The following is an 18405-nucleotide window of genomic DNA, read 5'->3' as shown; positions in this document are numbered from 1 at the left end:
TTGATGCTCCTATTCTACAGTGGGCAAACATGTCCAGGAACGCTTGTGTAACTTGCGTAGTGCTTCAGTCTTAATCAGATGAGTGGCCATGGTATCCTTGAAGAACTTGGTACTTGGGAGGCGATGACTTGCTTTCACTAGATACTGCCAGGCATTTTGCTCCTACAAAGGATTATTTGGAATTAATCTCTCTTTCTACTTTTCCTATTTGGGGTATTTCTACGAGAATATGTGTACTTGAATCTGAAATCACTTTTTGAGTTATTTGGTTGTTTTTTATAATCCCGCATTTAGATTTGCTTGAAAGCTAAACCCAAATTAATGTCAGGTGCAGGACTTGTATCTTGGTTCAATAAGCCATAAATATCTGCCTGATATAATCAGAGGTCATAATGTCAGTGGAAAGTGTAAACCAGAGTTGATGTGGATCAAATGTGAAGTAGTCACTCTGGAGCTGTGGGGCGCTTGCAATTTCCCTCTCCCCCGCCCTGTTCTAATCTCACTAGACATATAGCCCTTTAAGTCACAGTGCCAGTGTATATTTAAAACTTATCATAATGTCTGTGTATGGAAAGGACTACAGCATTGTTCATTTATTTTAAGTGCCCCATGGAAATATTACTATATCAAAGTTATTCTGCATTTAGATATAGCTCACTTCCTGGTTGGTATTGCCTTGTCCTTTTAGTAAAAATAATTTGATATGGATTGAAAGTGTGCTGAATGTCATGCATATGAAATTCTGCTTTGTTTTAGTTCATGGCTTTGGTTGTTACTACATTGCTGGATCTGGTAAAAAACTTGAGAGCCTTTGCAGGAATCCTAGTGGTAAGTCGTGATGCAAGATTGTAATTTCCTTTCTTATAATTAGCAGTATAATAAGGGTATGGCATAAACAAAGTAAACAAGGTTCTTTGACAACCACTGTGAACAGTAATGTTTCACCTTAATCAGCCAGTCTTCTCCAGGACGTGTCTTGCCAAGCTGCAACAAACCACTTTTGTTATGGGCCGTACACAGTGACAGTGCCTCATTTATCAGTTTACTTTAGGAGGGCCTTTAAAAGATTGTTTGAAACTTCCTCAGAGTGCTTGCCTCAGGCTGGGTATTCCAGTTTCAAATAAAAACTCATCCGATGCTAGAAGTAGCCTTGTTTTCCTTACCCTGGCTTGCTTATGTTAAATTAAATAGCAAAACAACTTTAAAATTGTTTTCAGTTGAGGTGGTCTTGAGATGGCATGTTTGGACATGATTTTAAAAGCTTCTGCCATCCTGTTTGAGGTGTGTCTGTGTAGAGCGTATACTCTGTAAACATGCGATTAAAGGACGGGTCACAGTGCATGATATCTATTACATAAACCCTCTATTTCCCAACTTGAGCTTCTGGCTTTGCAATGATGTTTTGCAGGTAGAGCAAAGAAGTGCCTAGGTAGGTTTTTGTTGTTGTTTGTGTTTTGTTTTGGGGGGGGTTTTTTTGGTTGGTTTTTTTTTTTTTTTTAGGATATCATAATTTGAAGTAATGGTTAGAGACCAAGGATTTACTGTGTATTAGGTATTGTCTAAAAAGTTTTTCTAGTCTATATAATTAACATGCAGTTTGCCCAGAATATTGGGTTTTGTCATTACTAATTGCTGCTTTTATCTGTAGGGGAGGAGCCTTAAGTTGCAGTCTGGAAAGGTTTATGTTGCAGTATTAAATAAAGATACTGGTTTGGGCAAAACTAAGTTGGTAACAAGTTTGTTGTGCTGTGCAAGTCACACTTGCCATTGGAAGCTACTCTTGAAACTGAGAAATACCTTGGGAGTGCATGAACTTGGAAGTTAGCCTTTGCAGGTGAAAGTACATCTTAGGAGCCCAAATGCCAATCTTGCATATGATGGGAACAGCTTTTGGATAATGAGAAACTTCATTACTCAATTTGCTACTCAGTGTAATAAGCTGTCTAAAGGCTGACTGCAGTTTTGCTAACTTTGCCAGTTCGTAGTTACATACGTACACCATGCTGAAGGAGCACGTGCTTGCTTGTCACCCCTGCAGAAGTCTGGTAGGGTTGCATTGTAGGTAGATGGGGGAGGTAGTGATTGACGTTGCTGCTGCTGCTGCATCTGACAGAGCCCCTACCTCAGAGCCCTGGGAGAGAGCAATTCTGGGGTGAGCTGTTTTGTACTTTACACTAGGACCCCAAAGCTGTGTCGCTACTGGCATGGCTGCACCTGGGCTGTAGCATTCTGCTGGAAGCTCTTTTCATTCCTGAAAGACATAGCTAAGGTGGCAGGAGCCTGTAGTAATATGCTTGATTTTATTTTTAGGAATTACGTGTTAGTGTTTCTATGTGCTGTCCCTACCCCTTTATGTAAGACACAACGCTCCTGAAGTGGTTGAAGTGTCTGCTGCTGATTGTCCTTAGTGCCGGGAGCATGAATTGTGATTTTGCACCAATTGTGAGGCAAGTCTGCCATGGTGTTTGCTATTTACTTTAATTTAATTTGCTTTTACTTGAGGCTGTGTAGAAGCTGTCACTGAGCTTCTATCATAGTGAAGTCCGACTCCATTACCAGCTGATGCAAAACATCTTTCCTAACATTAGCCTGGAATACATGCTGGTAAAGTAATGTAGCTGATTAGCTAATTTATCTGGTAGTGCGTGTTTTGGGCCTATCTTTTTCAAAGAATAAAATTAATTTTATTATTGCCTGGACAGATACCCCATCTTCTGGCAGGCTGTGGCATGTCAACTTGAGCTTATTCTAGTAGTGTTCAAAGGGCTGTGGTTCATAGATCAGAGCAGTCTCTCTTCTACTCCTCCCAGACTTCCCTCTTCGGTCTGTTTTGTAGCAAAACACAGAAATATGACTAATGATGATTTTGTTTGAAGAGTCTGCTTGTTTCAAGCCATCCTAGGACAAATGGCTCTTTACACAGAGGAATGAAGTTGTAGGTTATTTCTAGAACAACCTTTTTAGGATAAAAATTGTAAAATCCCCTAGGCAACTGTTGAAGACTCTGAAAGGTATCTCTTCAAAAAGAGGTTTGCATTTCTAACAAGTAAAAGACAGAAGTTCCAAATCCTTTGTGTTATTGAAACCTTTATTTTTACACTAATATAACATTTTTAAATAAGTTACTGATGTATAATATAAAATAGTGACTTGGTTTTGTCCTTCAGTTAGGTTTAGTAAAAGCTTATTTTCACTGAATCTAGCGGAAAGCTTGCCAGATGCTTAGATTATTCCTTGCAAATACAGGCATTGGTTTTTGGTTTTGTTTTTCAAGCCACTGTTCTGCAGGGTTTATAGTTAAATGTCAGCATTCTGTGACACAGAAAAGTAAAACAGATCATAAAGTAAAATGATTTAATGCATTTTAACAGCTGAAAGTTAAACAGAATATTAAAAAGTAAGAGCAAACAGTTAAATAATACAGACATGGAGAAGTATTTTCACTTTAATAGCTTCAGGCATTGTTCTTGACCAAATTAAATTAACTGTGGTACTAATGCAAATTCCATGTTAATTGCATTGTTTTCTTATTTAGTGACAGAAATATTCAAAACTAATACTTGCTTATATTCCTTCTAGGTGGTTTTCTATGCTTTTGCTATAATTGGCATAATGCTATTTAAAGGTGCTATTGTTCCCTTGGGAAATACCAGGTAACATTCTAAACATCTCTACTCAAAATTTTTTCAAAATATTTTCAGAAGGATTTGCAACTCAGTTCTTCTGAGTTGTTTGTGGGTGTTGGTTTTTTTTCCCTCTTATTCTTGGAGCCACCCTTCTTTTAATGTTAAATCACACAGACTTTTTTCATGTTACTCGTTATGTTTCTTCTTGCTGTACTGAAGTTGCAGGAACACTTATCTGTAGCTTGAAATTTTACCTTGCTGTAGCTTAAATACTTTTTCAACTATTTCCTTTGTTTTCTGCCTGTATGAGATACTTTCTACAAGGCACATGGAAGAATCTTGTTTTTAAGGTGTAGTGCACAGAAAGCTATGCTCACATCAGCCTGTAATTCTCTTATAGTGCTGTCAATACAACATACAATAATGGCACTCTGCAGTGTGGAACCTATGAACAGCTGGAATATTGGCCAAACAACTTTGATGACTGAGGCTTAAGTGTGTGATACAGCTGCTCAACTTCTGTTTTACTTATGTTATTTAGGCAGCAGTAGTGACCCTCTGGGATGTGATGGTGGTGAACAACTGGCAAGTCTTTCTGGAAGCGTTCTCAAGATATTCAAGTCCGTAAGTAGCAGTAACAATACTGAGAAAGGCCCATATATATCTATTTTAGAAGGTAACTGAGTAGGGATTATACACATAGCACAGTTCCTACCATCTGGGAAGAGGGGCGCTGCTTACTTTTTCTTTTGGGTCAATTCAGGTATATAGGAAATAAACTTAATGCTTTATGGCTGTTCTTTAACTTGTGTAACTTGATGGTTGATCTAATACTTGGTGGATGCCATAAATCTGTGATCACATTTAGAAGGGACTGGAGACTGGCTTGGCAGTCGTGTTGTTCAAAAAAAAAGAAAAAACAGTGAATGACTTAAGTGGATTATAAACAGGCTTGCAACATGTATTGGGTGGGTGGCTTTCGCTGTAGAGCCAGTCTCACAGAAGTGGGATATTAGTGAATCGCTGTAATTCATTTTGGGCTGCTTCTGTATTTTTCCCTGTGGGTAGAAAATTTTTGTAAACTTAAAACCTTGGACTTGTCTTTCATTTGTTTTTAATTACTTTATGGGAATGTTTGAAGGAACTGGATAGCCTCTGGGTTGAGCTGTTCCATTGATCCAGCATGTAGTTAAGTTGTGGAATGCTCTTCTATAGCCTGTTGTGTGTGATAAGTCGTTAACGTGGTCTGGTGAGGACTGGACAAGTTGCAGAAGAGAAATCCATTGGGATCTGCAATGAATGGAAGCTACCTCTAGCTCAGGAAGTCTCTGAATGGCAAATGGTTGGAGATTAGGAGAGTATTTAGGGGGGTAGAATCATAAATATTTTGCCATGTTTTTGCACTCTTCCCTGTACTTCTGCTTTTGACCATTCTCAGAGGATACTAGCCTAGATGGATCTTTTGCTGTGATCCAGTACACCTTCTAGGCTGCTTTTCTGTCCTTTCAGAGTTCAATTAGGTATGTTAAATGGGGGGGAGCGAGTCTGTCTGGCTAACTTAATGAAAGGCTAAAATTTTTTATTTTTATTTTTTTTGTTCCAGACCTCCTTTTACATTAAGAAAGTAGTAGTATTGTACTTCAAGGAAAAATGTGATTTCATGGCTCTCTGGTCATTTTCAGGCTGAGGTTATTTACTGCCTACTTTACTTACTGACTGTTAATCTGATCTACAGGTGGGCAAAGATCTATTTTGTAGCCTGGTGGTTGATCTCCTCTGTCATCTGGGTTAATCTCTTCGTAGCTTTACTTCTAGAGGTAAGGAAGTGTGTTTTATTTGGTATTAGATCCTGAAGACAGGTTCTAATTTGTGTGAGAAATGAAAAGAACCCGAACAACTTACTGAGAAAAGTATGTTGGTCTTGTGCGTGTGCCTACTTAATCTTTGTCCTTGCTGCCCTTCCCACGAGATGTTGAGGAAGCATTTTCTTTTTCCTAGGCAATTGTATATTCTATTTGCAACTTTGTCGTGGTTGCATTTCATTGGGTGTGTACATCTCTCACTATAGCTCGCTCTCTATAAAGACAAAAATACTTCATGTATTATAAAACTGCTTGTCTCTTACACATTAGCTGCAGGTTTTTTGCATTTTGATTTGTCAGAAAATTAAGTTAGTGCTTTAAATTTTACATTTTTATTTTATTTCGTTATCCTGTGTTTCTTCCCACCCCAATTCATATTACTACCCTTATTCAGTTCTGCACTGGAAGAGTGGAACCGATTACTTATTTTGAAGAAATCATCCTCTAGAGTTTTTTAAAGAAGCTGTGGAAATGTAGGTACCTAAGCAATGCCGTGAAGAACATGTAGTTCCGCTGGCTTCTTGTGTATGCATACTTCTCTGTAAATCCAAATACCTTTTGATGGTGAGGGGAACGTTAATCACAACCATCTACTCCAGGTTAATCATCATAGACTTCTCTTAGTAGTAATGGAAGAAATTGAGTACCTATAGAGGGCACTTCACCCCATCTTAAAGCTATGAAAACTACTTTTGGAGGTGCTCTTGTTGTTGACTACATTGAGAATTAAAATTTACTACTTGAGGCAGAATAGTGAACTCTTAGTAATTGAACTATGAGTCTCATGCTAAGCCTCAGTCTTGCCCATGAGCGTTCAGAAACAACTTTCTGTTTTAGCCGGAGGCTAATCCTGTGAAGCTTTCTACTGTGGAAGCTTACTTCTGCAAGGCTGTGGCCAAAGACTGCTGTAAGAGCCAAGATGTAGCATTCTGTAGCAGGAGAGCAGGATGTCACTATTTTTCTCCCTTTTTTTTTTTTCCTGAGCTGTCTGTCTACTCCCTAGGTCGACTTGTCAGAATAATTCAAAGTGGATAAGGCAACATGGCAAAACCAGAAGCTGAGTTTAAGCTGTGATGCCTGGACAAGAAATATGTTTGTATTTTGTGGGGTTTTTAAAGAGGAAAAAATTCAAAGCAGGTGAAGTCCTGTGGGTAGTTCACACAGTTATCTCAAGGAGGCAGTCCTTGCTAGGCAGTCCTAGCAAGGCTGTCTTCTGCTCCACTGTTCTTGCAATGTGTGATGAGAGGGTTACTTCATTCCTAAACAACAGGTTTGAATAAAATAGTGACCTGCAGCCAATAAATATGCTGATGCCTAAATAATCACTGCTCTTGACACCCTGTGTTAAAAACAAACCTAACCCCCTCCCCCCTGACCTTACCCACAAACCGATTGACATGATATAACCTCTTTTCTGATGTCACCGCAAGTAGCCTTTACATTTTTTTCCTGTTCCTTTTACATTTCAGAACTTTATTCACAAGTGGGACCGTCGCTGTCATCGAGAGCCTCTTTCAGATATTGAATACCAGAGGACAGTTGAACTAATGTTCAGGTGAGTTGAACTGGGCTTGATAATTGATCTAGTTTTTTCATGTTCTTCTGTTTTAAAGAAAGTGCTCTGGCTACAAGAGGGTAAAAGGCTTCTCTTGTGTTTCCTCCCTCCGAAGCAAACTGTTTCATCTGTTAGTTTGGAAAAATTCACTAAGTGCTTTAGTTAGGCCTGCTCTAAGCTGACTCTGTAGCCAAACCTTTATATGCTTTCTGGCCATGGCATAACGGGAGAAGGGGGGACGACTGTGCTGAGAGGGAGAAGAAAAGGGAAGATAAGGAAAGCGATGCACGTTCTTGGCTTATTATGAAATTCTGGGTGGTGAGTTGATATTTGATGATCGTGCACAAGTGGAACTTCTGGTGCACATTGGCTATTCAATAGTATCGTTGGGAACATGTTCTCATTTGGGAGTTTTTTCAGGAAAACAAATCTACTGACCTTCAGTTGTGTTGTACTGTGTGCAGGAAATTGCTTCCTTGCTTCTTATGGGAAAACAGCTGCTGGTTTCCATGACACATCTGTAAAGGATGGATCACTTGCAAGTAGATGCATCTTTAGGGAGCATCAGCTTATTGTAATTTTAATTCCTTTTTTCATTCTTCAAACAAGCACATGTTACATCTCTGTATGTGCATTGCAAAAACAAATGCTGGGAAGCTTCCTTTGCTGCCCCTAACAACTCATGCTTTTTCTTTGTAGAGATGTTTTGGAAGAACCTACAGAGGAAGAGTTGACGGAAAAACTGCACCAGCATCCACACCTGCAGTTATGTAGGTGACTGGTGGGAAGGACTGATTTATTTAGACCTCTATTTTCTTGAGGTTGTCAGCTGGAAGAAACAGAATGGATTTTCTGTGAGGTGCTGTTAGGAGAGAGGCTTGTAGGGGAGAGTATGTGAGGTTTTGCTTGGCAATTCTCTGCAGAAAGAGGTTTTTTATTTTTGGTTCATCTCTCTTTTTTGAAAAAGATTTGAATCTTGCTAATTTGACTTGATTTTAAGTTTCAATTTTAGAGGAATATTGCAGCTGTTATTTTTATAAACTGTTGATATCAGAATGTTTTATTTTCTTTTTTTAAGAAGGGAAAGTGTGTTTAAAATGATAGTGCACTTTAAAACATGGACTTTGTAACCACTAAGCCTGCTACTTTTTTCAGCACAAGAAAATGGAACTGCCTTTTCTGGTAGGTGAGTGTGGCAAGGGCTGTGCCCTGCAGTTCATGAGTGGATTGGGCAGGACCAGAACAAAATCCTTAATCTTTTTGTAGTCGGAGCTGAAACACTATTTTTATTGAAATGTGACACCAGCATATCTTACCAAATTTTTGGGAGTCAATCACACCAGAGCACAATCAATTTCAACATAGTGACAGGGTTTGCCTGCTTCACACATCCTCTCTTTTTCTTCGTTTTCGATCAAGGGTTTGTGCTGGTTGCATCATGCTGATAACTTTGAGAGCAGTTATAACTTTGAATGGAGCAATTGCACTCATGGTTTTTAATGTGGTAAAATTGAGCTCTCCTTTAGAGTAAATATTCTCATGTTGCTTTTTAGTGAACCTCTTCCTTTTACTTTCTTCCAAGTCCTGTTCTACACTGTATCATGTTCCATGAAAAAGCTGAGGGGATTGAACTTTGGCCGGAATGTAGCACCATGATCACTGCAAGTCTCCCACTTAAAGGGGGGGGGGAGAAAAAAAGGTTGAATGGGGCATAATCAAAGTGCTTAGCAGTTCAAATTTTCATCTGAGTCTGTGGGAACCGAAAGTGCTCAACCAGTATTGCAAGGTCACATTCTTTTATGGCTTAATGACCACATGTTGTATACCACTAACTTTCACTCGGGTAATACTTTTTGGGTAAATAACTTGGTCAACAAATCTAAAGTGGAGAATTAACAGTAAGCCATGTTCACATGCTTTTCATTATCCCTTAGTATTCCTCTAAAAAGGTGGTTTGTCTGAATCTTTGTCAGATAACTAGTAAATCACTATGAAAAATAGAATCAATCTCAACTACTATTTTTATATGTAAAAATGAAGCTACCTTTTGGGGTGCTGCCTTGTCATTAAGACATTTGTCACCAAAATAGATGTTGCTGTGATCATCTCTGCATTGACAAAGGCTTGGGGAAGGTAATTGGCCATAAAACACTGCTATTATTTATAAGTTATTTGAGCCTTTCTTTAGATAACAAAACACTTCTCAGAAGTGCCAAGAAGTCATCCTGTATACTTTTCCTCCTGTTTTTTTTATCATTTGTCTTCTCTTTCTTTCCTGCTTAAGGGAGAGGTAAATATCTGGCATGGTGGTGCATTTGAGCTCAAAAGCATATTTCTGCCTTGTTGTCTTACAGTTCAGAAGTTGCGTAGTGATTCTTGTCTGTTTCTTTATCTTCTGCTTATATTTTCCTTGTGCTGTGGAAGAAAATATGTTTTGTAGCTTGCATATGTGTAGAACAAAACTGAACTGAGCTCTGAGGTACTCCTGCAATCTGTCTTTACTTTTGTAATCTTGCCTCTTAAGCCGTGCTCTTGTCTCTGTTCAGTCTGTCTCTGCTCCAGAATAATCCACCCAGTAACTCACTTGCACTGGTTTCAGTGGCATTATCATACTTATTTTCAGCCATACACTTAGAACACAGGTTGTAGCAAGTAGGTAAAGGCATCAGCACAGTTTTTTCTAGATTTGAGTTTGTTTTTTTTCAGTACGGTTTTATGCCAGGATAGTTTCTGCTCCTTCTAGCATGATGTAATCACTACCACCAATTTATTGGCACTTATTAACAGGGGTTAAATAGCCTGTTTTACCTTTTTACTGAAAAAAAAATTATTTTTGTCTTCCATGTTTCTGAATACTTGAAGTAGCTTTGCCTTGCCAAAAGTAACTGGCTGGTTCTTATCAGTCTGCAAGTTTTTTTTTGTTGTTTCTTAAAGTTGTTTGGATGTTTGTTTTTCTTTTTTTGTTGTTGGTTTTTTTTTTCTTATATTCCACTACAATCTACCAAAGCAACACAAATTGGTGTACAATTATCATAAACATCACAAAAGTCTTCATTATGCAATCTTTGCTTCTGGACAAATGCGAAGAAGGCTTTCTGAAGGGAATAGTCTTAGCCTTGTTCTTCCACATTTGTGTAATTGACTGAAAATGTAACTAGAATTCAATACAAAACTGTGGTACCTAATGTCACTTGTACTGAAAGATGTAAACAACCACAAGTCATATGCAGTAATTGTATAAATCATGAAAGTGAATGTATGTAACTGGGTAAAAATTGAGGTTTGCATTATTAAAAAAAAAGTTCCTTCTTAAAAGATGAAAATAATTGGGGTGTTGAAATGATTCGTGTGGTTTGTTTTTGCCCTTCCCCTGCTACTGATCTCTTTGTGCTCAGCATCTGTGCTCCCTTTATCTTTACTAGTTGAAGGCTGGGCCCATGGAAGAGATTACATGCAAATGGGACATGACTGCAGGGTTTCAAAATGCAGGACCTAAAGAATGCTGCTCTGTTATTCTCCGGTCCTAGAGGTGCATAACCTCATCTGTAGGTACTTGATATGCTTAATTAAGGTGAATCTTCATTGGAACTGGGTATTGCGGAGCTTGATTTCCATTTGTGTTTCAGTCTCTGCATCTGCAAACTAGGGATTCCTTCATGTCTCTTTTTTTTTTTCCTGAAAAGATCAGTGCAATAAGCATTCTCATAGCATTTCAACTGGGACGGATTTTGCACATAACGTAGCAGAGTTCGTGCCATTCTTTTGAAACAGGTTCTGATTTAAGAACAGAACAAAATAAGTTCGGGGTCAAGCTAAAGGCTTACCTTTGCTGATATTTCTGACAATGGCTGTTGCGGATGCTTGGGTGAAGCATATTAAAGCCAAAGGAAATAGAATATCATCTTCCGTTATTAAATCAAGCTCATATTTTTCTAGCTTCTGAGGGAGGGCCTTAATGACCAGACTGTTGGTGATATTCCTCAGATTTTTTTTTTTTCCTTCCTGATTTGCTATGAATTTGTGTTACTCAAAGATTTAGGAGCAGAGGGAGAGGATAGATGCAATTGATTCTTTCAGTAGAAATACAGAAATACAGTGATAAACCTCACAAGCACACTTAACTATGAAGAAACTTAAAGAGCTTATATTGCTCAGAGCTGCAAACAGGGCGGCTGTTTGGTAACTGTGTAGAAATGACAGACAAAGGAAGAAATCCTGTCCTGGGAGTCAAGAGTTTATATGAATAATGTGCATGGGGTGTGCTTTCCTGACTTCTCTTTGCTGTAATGAGATGTACATCTCTTGACACATCTTTAGGAAACATAGCTTTTTCATATCTCCAACACTACTTAAGGTGCACAAAAATATAGGGACATAAAAAGCTGTAAGAAAAAATGAGGCCTATAGGAAACTGGTGGAAGATATAGATTAGTTATCTCTGAAATGTGAGGTAAAGGTATTTCTTATCTTGTTAGATGGTTTATCTTTTCACCTGCCAGCATATTATGAGCAGTATACTGTGTTACCACAGCTTCTGCTATTGTTTAACATTTTGCTTTAGTCAGAGGAAATCGTTTCAGTAATCTATCTGTCTTGGGTTTTATTCATGTAGGTGTTGATGATTTTTTTTTTTTTTTACTAGATTTTTGTCTAATTAAAAGCCCATTCAACTGTTGGGAGTCTTCCACAAATCAAACTGTTTTGACTTAATCTGCAGTCTATAAACATTCAGAGCTATTTGTAATGTGAACTCTGGGTAGAAATAATTTTGGGGTTGGGGCTGGAGGGATAAGATTTGATTTCTATTCCAACTCTAAGCACTTCATTATCTGGGATACTATTTCAAAATTACCTTGATAAACTAGAGGAAATTGCCAAAATTATCAAAGTAAAATTTAAGAGATAAATACCAACTGTTACAGTTTAGAAGCACAAAATGTAGAAACATAGTAAGGAGTAAGCGGTATTAGAAGACAAATACTATAGGGCTTATAGTGTAATACAAGTTGAATGAGCTAACGGCATCTGAAAGAGATCAAAAGGAAATTGCTTTGCTGTAATCTGTAATAGTACTTCCCTTTTGGCCCCACTATTTCCATTTTGGGCGTATTTGGGGTATTTGTTATAGGACTGTAATAGAGGTCTTAAGAAATTTGGAACATGTGAGCTGGGAAGAACTTCGAAGGAAATAATTTGTTCATTTTTTAAACAATGTTTGAGTATGTAAATGATGGAGAGGAGCAAACTGTTGATGATGTGTACTCTGTGTGCTGATTGTAGGCCAAGTTATAGGTTGGATTTTGGCAAAAAGAGTTGCTGGATATGAGGGATGCTTCCTAACTGAGCACTGTACTCTGGGAGGTCATGCACTCCCTTTTACATGAGTGCCCTTTTAGGAAGGGTTTGACAGTCAACCTGCTGCAGCTTTGTCTGGATGTTTGTGAACCTGCCCCTGCTTGGTGATGCCTCAGCTGGTCCCTGAGATCCTGTCCCGCCTACCTCTCTGTGGTTTCACTGGAAAGGATTCCCATGGCTGTAACAAACCTAGCTTTTGTTGTTACAGCATGTGCTGTTGGTTCTAGCTAATGGCTTACAAATGTTTGCAGCATGCAAGTATTTTACAAGAATAACAAAAAAAAAAAAAAAATGCTCCTTCAGCTTCCCATTATAAACAGGAAGATGAGATTTAGTTGTATGTGCTCTGTTGCCAATACTCAACCAGCATCCCCTGGTCCCTGCACTATCTCCCCATAGTTCTCCATGCAGTTCTCTCTGCTGGATTCCCTTTAATCTCCTATCTACATCCCTTACCTTTTTGGACAAGAGGAGGAACGTACTGGCCTCCTTCCAGTTTGTGTTTGCTCACTGGCAAGCTGAGCACGTCAGATAACTTGATCTTTTCCTTGGTGAGAACACTTAATCTGGGCTCTCTGCTGTGCCTGCTACTGGTTGTCAGAAAATGCCTGACACTTAAACCTTTGACACTTCAGCTCTTCTATCAAACTTGGTCTGGTGGATGAATTTAAAAGTCATTACATGGGACTGATGCTATGTAATTCCTAGAAGCAGCTAGAATATCTTACAAAAAGTAATGCTGTATTTTTAGGAATTACATTAATTGAAATTAGGCTGATGTTTCACTGGATCCAAGGCAGCTTAGGATCTGAAACCTTTTAAATGAGAACTGAGTGCTTAGACTCTGATGGGGAGAAAAGGGGATGGTCCAGAGACTTAAGCATGCTTAGCATCATTAGTCAGTTTGTGGAAGCGTGTGCTAATGTTTTTTGAGAACTGTGAACTGGGCTTTCCTGCATCCTCCAGGGGTACCATCACTTCTTTTAAAGATAAAACAGATCATGGGGTATCTAAATGAAGAGGTTAAGATCATGGGAAATCTGCTGCTAATTCAGGAATAAACACCAGATCCTCAGACTTCCTTAATCATAAACTTCATATTTAATTCTGTACTTAAATCTTTTTCTATATTTGTAGAGCTGCTATTTTTCCGACATAGAGAGAAAATGTTCAGCAAAAATCCTCAAGGCTAAGATGGCATTCTTGAAATACTTTGTATATAGTGATGTGTACAGCAAATTACTGGACAAGCCTTCTATCATTATATCCTATAAAGAATATGAGAAGAACTTCAAGACTGTGTAACAAATGGAGTCACAAGGCATAATAAGTATGTGTGTTTTTAAAAGTGACTTAGCTAAAATTGCAATTCTGGAGGAAAAACTGTGGTATACCTTCACCTCCATCATATATGCACTTGTTTGCCAAAGGTAGCAAAATGATATTTTGTTGTGAATTACTCATGTTACCTACTATAAGGGAAAACTTCGATGTCTTTTCTGACTTACAATTCCAGTCATTTATGTAGTTTATTTGCATTGATTTTCATATCTAGTCCTATACTTAGAATTTTTCCACAGAATTGTATAAAAATGGTTTACCGATGCTGATTTTTTTTTTTTTTTTTTTTTTTTTAAAAACTTTGAATTGTAAGTTGAAGACACTTGTAGCTTGTCCTCTTTCTTTAATGCTAGAAATTCCTTGTAACAGTCTCGGTCATCTTTTTTCCATTAAGTTAGTTGAGCAGGTGTTGTCTTTGTTCTGTACAGATACTTTCATAGCCCCCATCATTGCATTATTTGAGTGCCTCCCAAGTACTTTCCTGAAAACATCCTTTTGGGATAGGAAAATATTACTACTCTTATTTTGTAGATGATCAGCTGAGATATTTGGTGATCTGCCCACAGTCGAGCTTGAAATCCGTGGGAGAGTTAAGAATAAAACCTGCAGTCCCTGCTTACTGCCTTTGCTAACAGACAATACTGCCTTCTTTTTTTGCAACAGCTGTGAACTTCATTTGTATGTTTATAAGATGATGTTGACATTTCCACATCAATTGCTTTAAAATCTTGCTACTGCCTATTCCTGTATGTAACACTTTTGCTTACCTTGTTTTAAAATTGCAGAAAAAAATCCTGAAATGCTAAACTTCTCACTCTACTTATTTCCTACCTTATCAAAAGAGGAGAGAGGACTGTTACTGATTTGCCACCTGATTTATAAATATTTGTAGGGATGATCTGAGGGTAGCACTTCTGTCAGACCTGGAACTTGCTTCAAGAAGGCTTGAGTTTTTCTTTAACCTCATCTTTCTTTGTATTGCTTGTATTTTGTTCTTTGAGTTGAGTGAATGGTCTGACTTTTCAGAGTTGGTGACTGCTTGCCACAGCATATTGAATTTGGAAAACTGTCCAAGAGGCCAATTGCCCTGCATGATTTCGCTGGCAAAGGATCACTAGCATTTGAAAGAATGGAAATTCGTGTCAAAATAGAAAATGGAGTGCATTTTTAAGACCAAATTCTATTGTATAGCAGGTGTGTGTCTGTGTAATGTGAAATACAATCTCTAATATGACTACAGGTTGCCAGCCTGGATGCAGAAAGTACTGAGTCAAATTGTAAGGATTATGTTACACAGCCTGTCACATCAGGTAAGCATAAGAATCAAAATCCCTTCTGGTCTCGAAGTTAGGGTTATTGTGTAGGATTCTGGCTAAAATCAGACTGGATTCTGTTGGCTTCCAGAAAAGAATTAGCATTTTGTGTGTGACGCAGAACTGTAACACTATAGCATTGAACTGGGTAGTGGTAATATAACAATGACCTTGTACAATCAGCGTCCTACTGAGATGAGCCAGAAAGCCAATCTAGCCTGTATTATTTTATTATGTTAGGTCTCCTTCTTATGTTTAGGAATGAATTGGTTCCACACGTAATGTGCTGAGTTGTTGGTAGTGTTCTTGTATTAAGTAATGATCTTGGAAAGTAAAATTTAAGTCTCTAATGTGTCTTCCCTTACCCGTTTAATACCAGTGAGGATAATCTTGTATTTCACTAAAACTACATGTGTTTAGTTTCCAGTATCCTGGATAATTGGTGGTTTCTCTGAAAAGACTTGAACAATTACTTAGTATAGTAAAAATGGCTTTAAAGAAGCCCTCTGTAAAATCAAAGGTGAAGGTGTTAAACCCAGACAATAAAACTTAGATCAAAGTAGCCAGCAGAAGGGGCCATAAGAGGAGCAGATTGTCCTTTAAGCTTCACCATGTTGTGTAAGGTGTTACCTCTCTCTTTCTCTAATCAGATTTCACGAAGAAAGCAAAGCTATTCTTTCTTGATGTAATTCAATCAGAGCCCTCAGCTAGATCAACAGGAAAAGCACCTGCCTGCCTTGCTTTGGACTTGGTTGATAGCCAGCCCCCAGGTTTTGATAGGAGTTGTTTAATCCATAACCCAAGCGTGTGGCCACAGCAACACCTGCCATGCAGGTGAGCTTTTAGTCTTGTTAATATAGAAATATAGTATAGATTTTTCTATTACCCTCGCACCCATACAGACCCAATAGTGATTGTCAGAAGTAGGAGAATTTAATAAAATGAGATCGTAATTGCCCAACAAAAAGTACATTAGACATTTAAGTTGCCCATAAGTTGCCATAATTGACGTTTGAAGTTAACTTGCTTGCTGGGGCCTCTCTAGGGTAGATTATGTAGACTAATAGATCACATGAAAAAATGTTTTCATGCTCTGCTTTTCCTTGTGTTTTGTCCACTAGCTTTTCCTCCTTCACTCTGTCTGGGGTTGGTGCCCACTGTAATATCTACTGCCATCAAACTCAGCACTTTAAAATTAGGCACATGCTTGAAACATCTGCTTGATTGAGACCCTCCACAGTGACTATTAAGCTTTTGCCTCTGACGTTTTCCAAAGTCCTTGGTTCTCTTCTCGCCTCCTGAGCGACCCTGACACAGTCCTCTAGAGATTTGTAAAGCAGGCTCCCAATAGGGCAGATATTGGAAAGTGAAGTGTGGGCTGAAGGTTAGGGTTCAGGCTTAAACTTTCTAAAACACACCTACATTGTGTAGATGGCCACTGTGTAATTTAGATCTGGAGCACCTTATATTCAGTTCTGCCCCAAAGTTTCATGTGTGTGATTCTGATTTGCACAGAAAGAGGTGTTACCTGGCTTTTCGCCAGACACTTGTGCTCCTCCCCAAATGCCTGTTCATTTCTAGCTTACTAAATGAGGAAAGGTTGAATTAAATCCCATATAGATAAGATGGTGGTTCAGATAAAAAGGGTTGTGACCCATCAATGTATGTAAGAATCCCACTGAGAGGAAGGCAATTTCATTGTACAAGGAATTTTGCAGGATTTATGCTGCCTATGTTACATTACAGCTATGCTTTTCTGTGGCCACCAGCGTGTTAGCATGCTAACAAGCTTACCAGATAACAGAACTAATGTTTTGCAGAATGTTGTACTGTATCATTTTACAGAACAGACTCTTGATGGAATATTTGCTCTGCTATTTCATTGTTGCAGTTGCTTTCTCACCCAGCAAATTTACACTGGCTTGTGCCCTTATGTGAGACTGTCAAGGGGTGTTACGGTGCCCCGTGACCTTCCTTGACACCTCTTTTCCATGGCCTTGGCTGATGGCTCCACTGTTACGTTATATGACTGAGGTAAATTCCTCTCCGTGCTTTGTTGACTATTGTATCATTAGATCTGATGGTCTGTCTTGTACCTTGTGATGGTGTTCAGTCTCAAGTAAGATATGTGTGAAATGTTGCCATTTGAATTTGGAAGTACCTTACTGCAGAGGTGGGCTTACCAGTGGGGTTAACAGGACTGGAGCCTTCTGATTAACATAACCTGCTTTGCTATATATGCTTCAAGTCATTTTACAGGGTTATGGTCACAGCACTGCACAATCTTCCTAACTGTAATATATTATTTTAGCTGGTTCATTGCAACTTAGCAATGAGTACTGCTGTGGAGGATCGTGGTGGGTCAGACACAGTGCTCTAAAAATAGTTTTGGAATAAGTTTTGAAAAGCTGAGTTATATGACCTATCATGGAAGGCACTGGGGGGACACAGTCTGCTCTGTCAGGCTCCTTGGGGCAGAAATCTTATCTCTTGCAGTCAAAGTAGATGAGGAACAAACACTTTCCAGAGAAGGAACTGAGACAAAATGACTTTGGGCACAAGAATTTAATGAGTGGGGACTGAATCAAAATCCTACATTTGCCACTTTGTTACCTCTAGTAGACCATTCTCCCCAGTAAGTTTGATCTGAAGTTGTAACTTTGGTCCTTGGCAAACAGGTCTTAATTTGCTGCTATGGCAGTGGATTTTTTTTTCAGCAGTTCTCCCAGCTTTTCCTGTAAAGGTCCTCCCATTATATTGGTAGGTTGTCTCATCACAGATACAATGCTCTTTGTGATCTGTTGACACTGCTTAAGAAGCAAATAATTTGTGCAGGACTCATCTCCAGAGCTTCCCAGTCACAGACTGGTGCTTCATGGGAGCAGTAAACAGGGTGATCAGGAGAGTGCTTTTCGGGAGGGTGTGAGGTTATAGAAGTTGGAGAGCACAGATGTATAGAGGACCTAAGGCTTTGTGAGTTTGTACTTGGTGTGTATTTGTAAGCTGAACTGCAACCCTAACTATTACAGAAAGTGGGGACACAGGGAAGAAGACGACATTACAAAAAAGGACAATTAAAAATTTTAATTCTGAAAGAAGATATAAAGATTGTCTGTGTTTCTGCAAAGTTTTTTACATACTATTTTTCTTCTATTTTCATTTTTGGGCATGACAGGATTTTTTTTTAAATTCTCTAGTTGTGATTTTAGCCAGCAGAGGGAGTTCCAGACCCCATTTTAGACTCCGACTATGCAGCTTGGGCTGTGTTATCAGCACTTCTGGATGCACTTAATGGAACATTCTCAGCATAGTTAAGTGCTGGGGCCTGAATCAAGGGGATGGAATACAATCGC

General features: G+C 38.7%; 2 protein-coding genes across 2 annotated transcripts in view; both read left to right on the top strand.

The window, feature by feature from the left end:
• LOC104124712 (glutamine-dependent NAD(+) synthetase) overlaps positions 1 to 4114 on the top strand; it is a 46483-nt gene extending 42369 nt beyond the window's left edge. Inside the window, exons 36-38 of the mRNA XM_035892641.1 lie at positions 757 to 828; positions 3580 to 3653; positions 4027 to 4114. Coding sequence (XP_035748534.1) covers positions 757 to 828; positions 3580 to 3653; positions 4027 to 4114 — 234 coding nt within the window. The remainder of the gene's footprint in view (positions 1 to 756; positions 829 to 3579; positions 3654 to 4026) is intronic.
• Positions 4115 to 4171: 57 nt separating this feature from the next.
• The window catches only part of LOC118452104 (two pore calcium channel protein 2-like), a 28893-nt gene continuing 14659 nt past the window's right edge, over positions 4172 to 18405 (top strand). Inside the window, exons 1-4 of the mRNA XM_035892632.1 lie at positions 4172 to 4250; positions 5362 to 5443; positions 6958 to 7043; positions 7743 to 7813. Of these exons, the coding sequence (XP_035748525.1) occupies positions 4195 to 4250; positions 5362 to 5443; positions 6958 to 7043; positions 7743 to 7813 (295 nt within the window). The 5' untranslated portion in view covers positions 4172 to 4194. The remainder of the gene's footprint in view (positions 4251 to 5361; positions 5444 to 6957; positions 7044 to 7742; positions 7814 to 18405) is intronic.

This window comes from Egretta garzetta, unplaced genomic scaffold (assembly GCF_000687185.1).
Source record: "Egretta garzetta isolate BGI_Z169 unplaced genomic scaffold, ASM68718v1 scaffold454, whole genome shotgun sequence".
NCBI classification, from domain to species: domain Eukaryota; kingdom Metazoa; phylum Chordata; class Aves; order Pelecaniformes; family Ardeidae; genus Egretta; species Egretta garzetta.
Note: the sequence above shows the minus strand (reverse complement) of the source record. Positions and strands in the feature narration are given on the sequence as shown.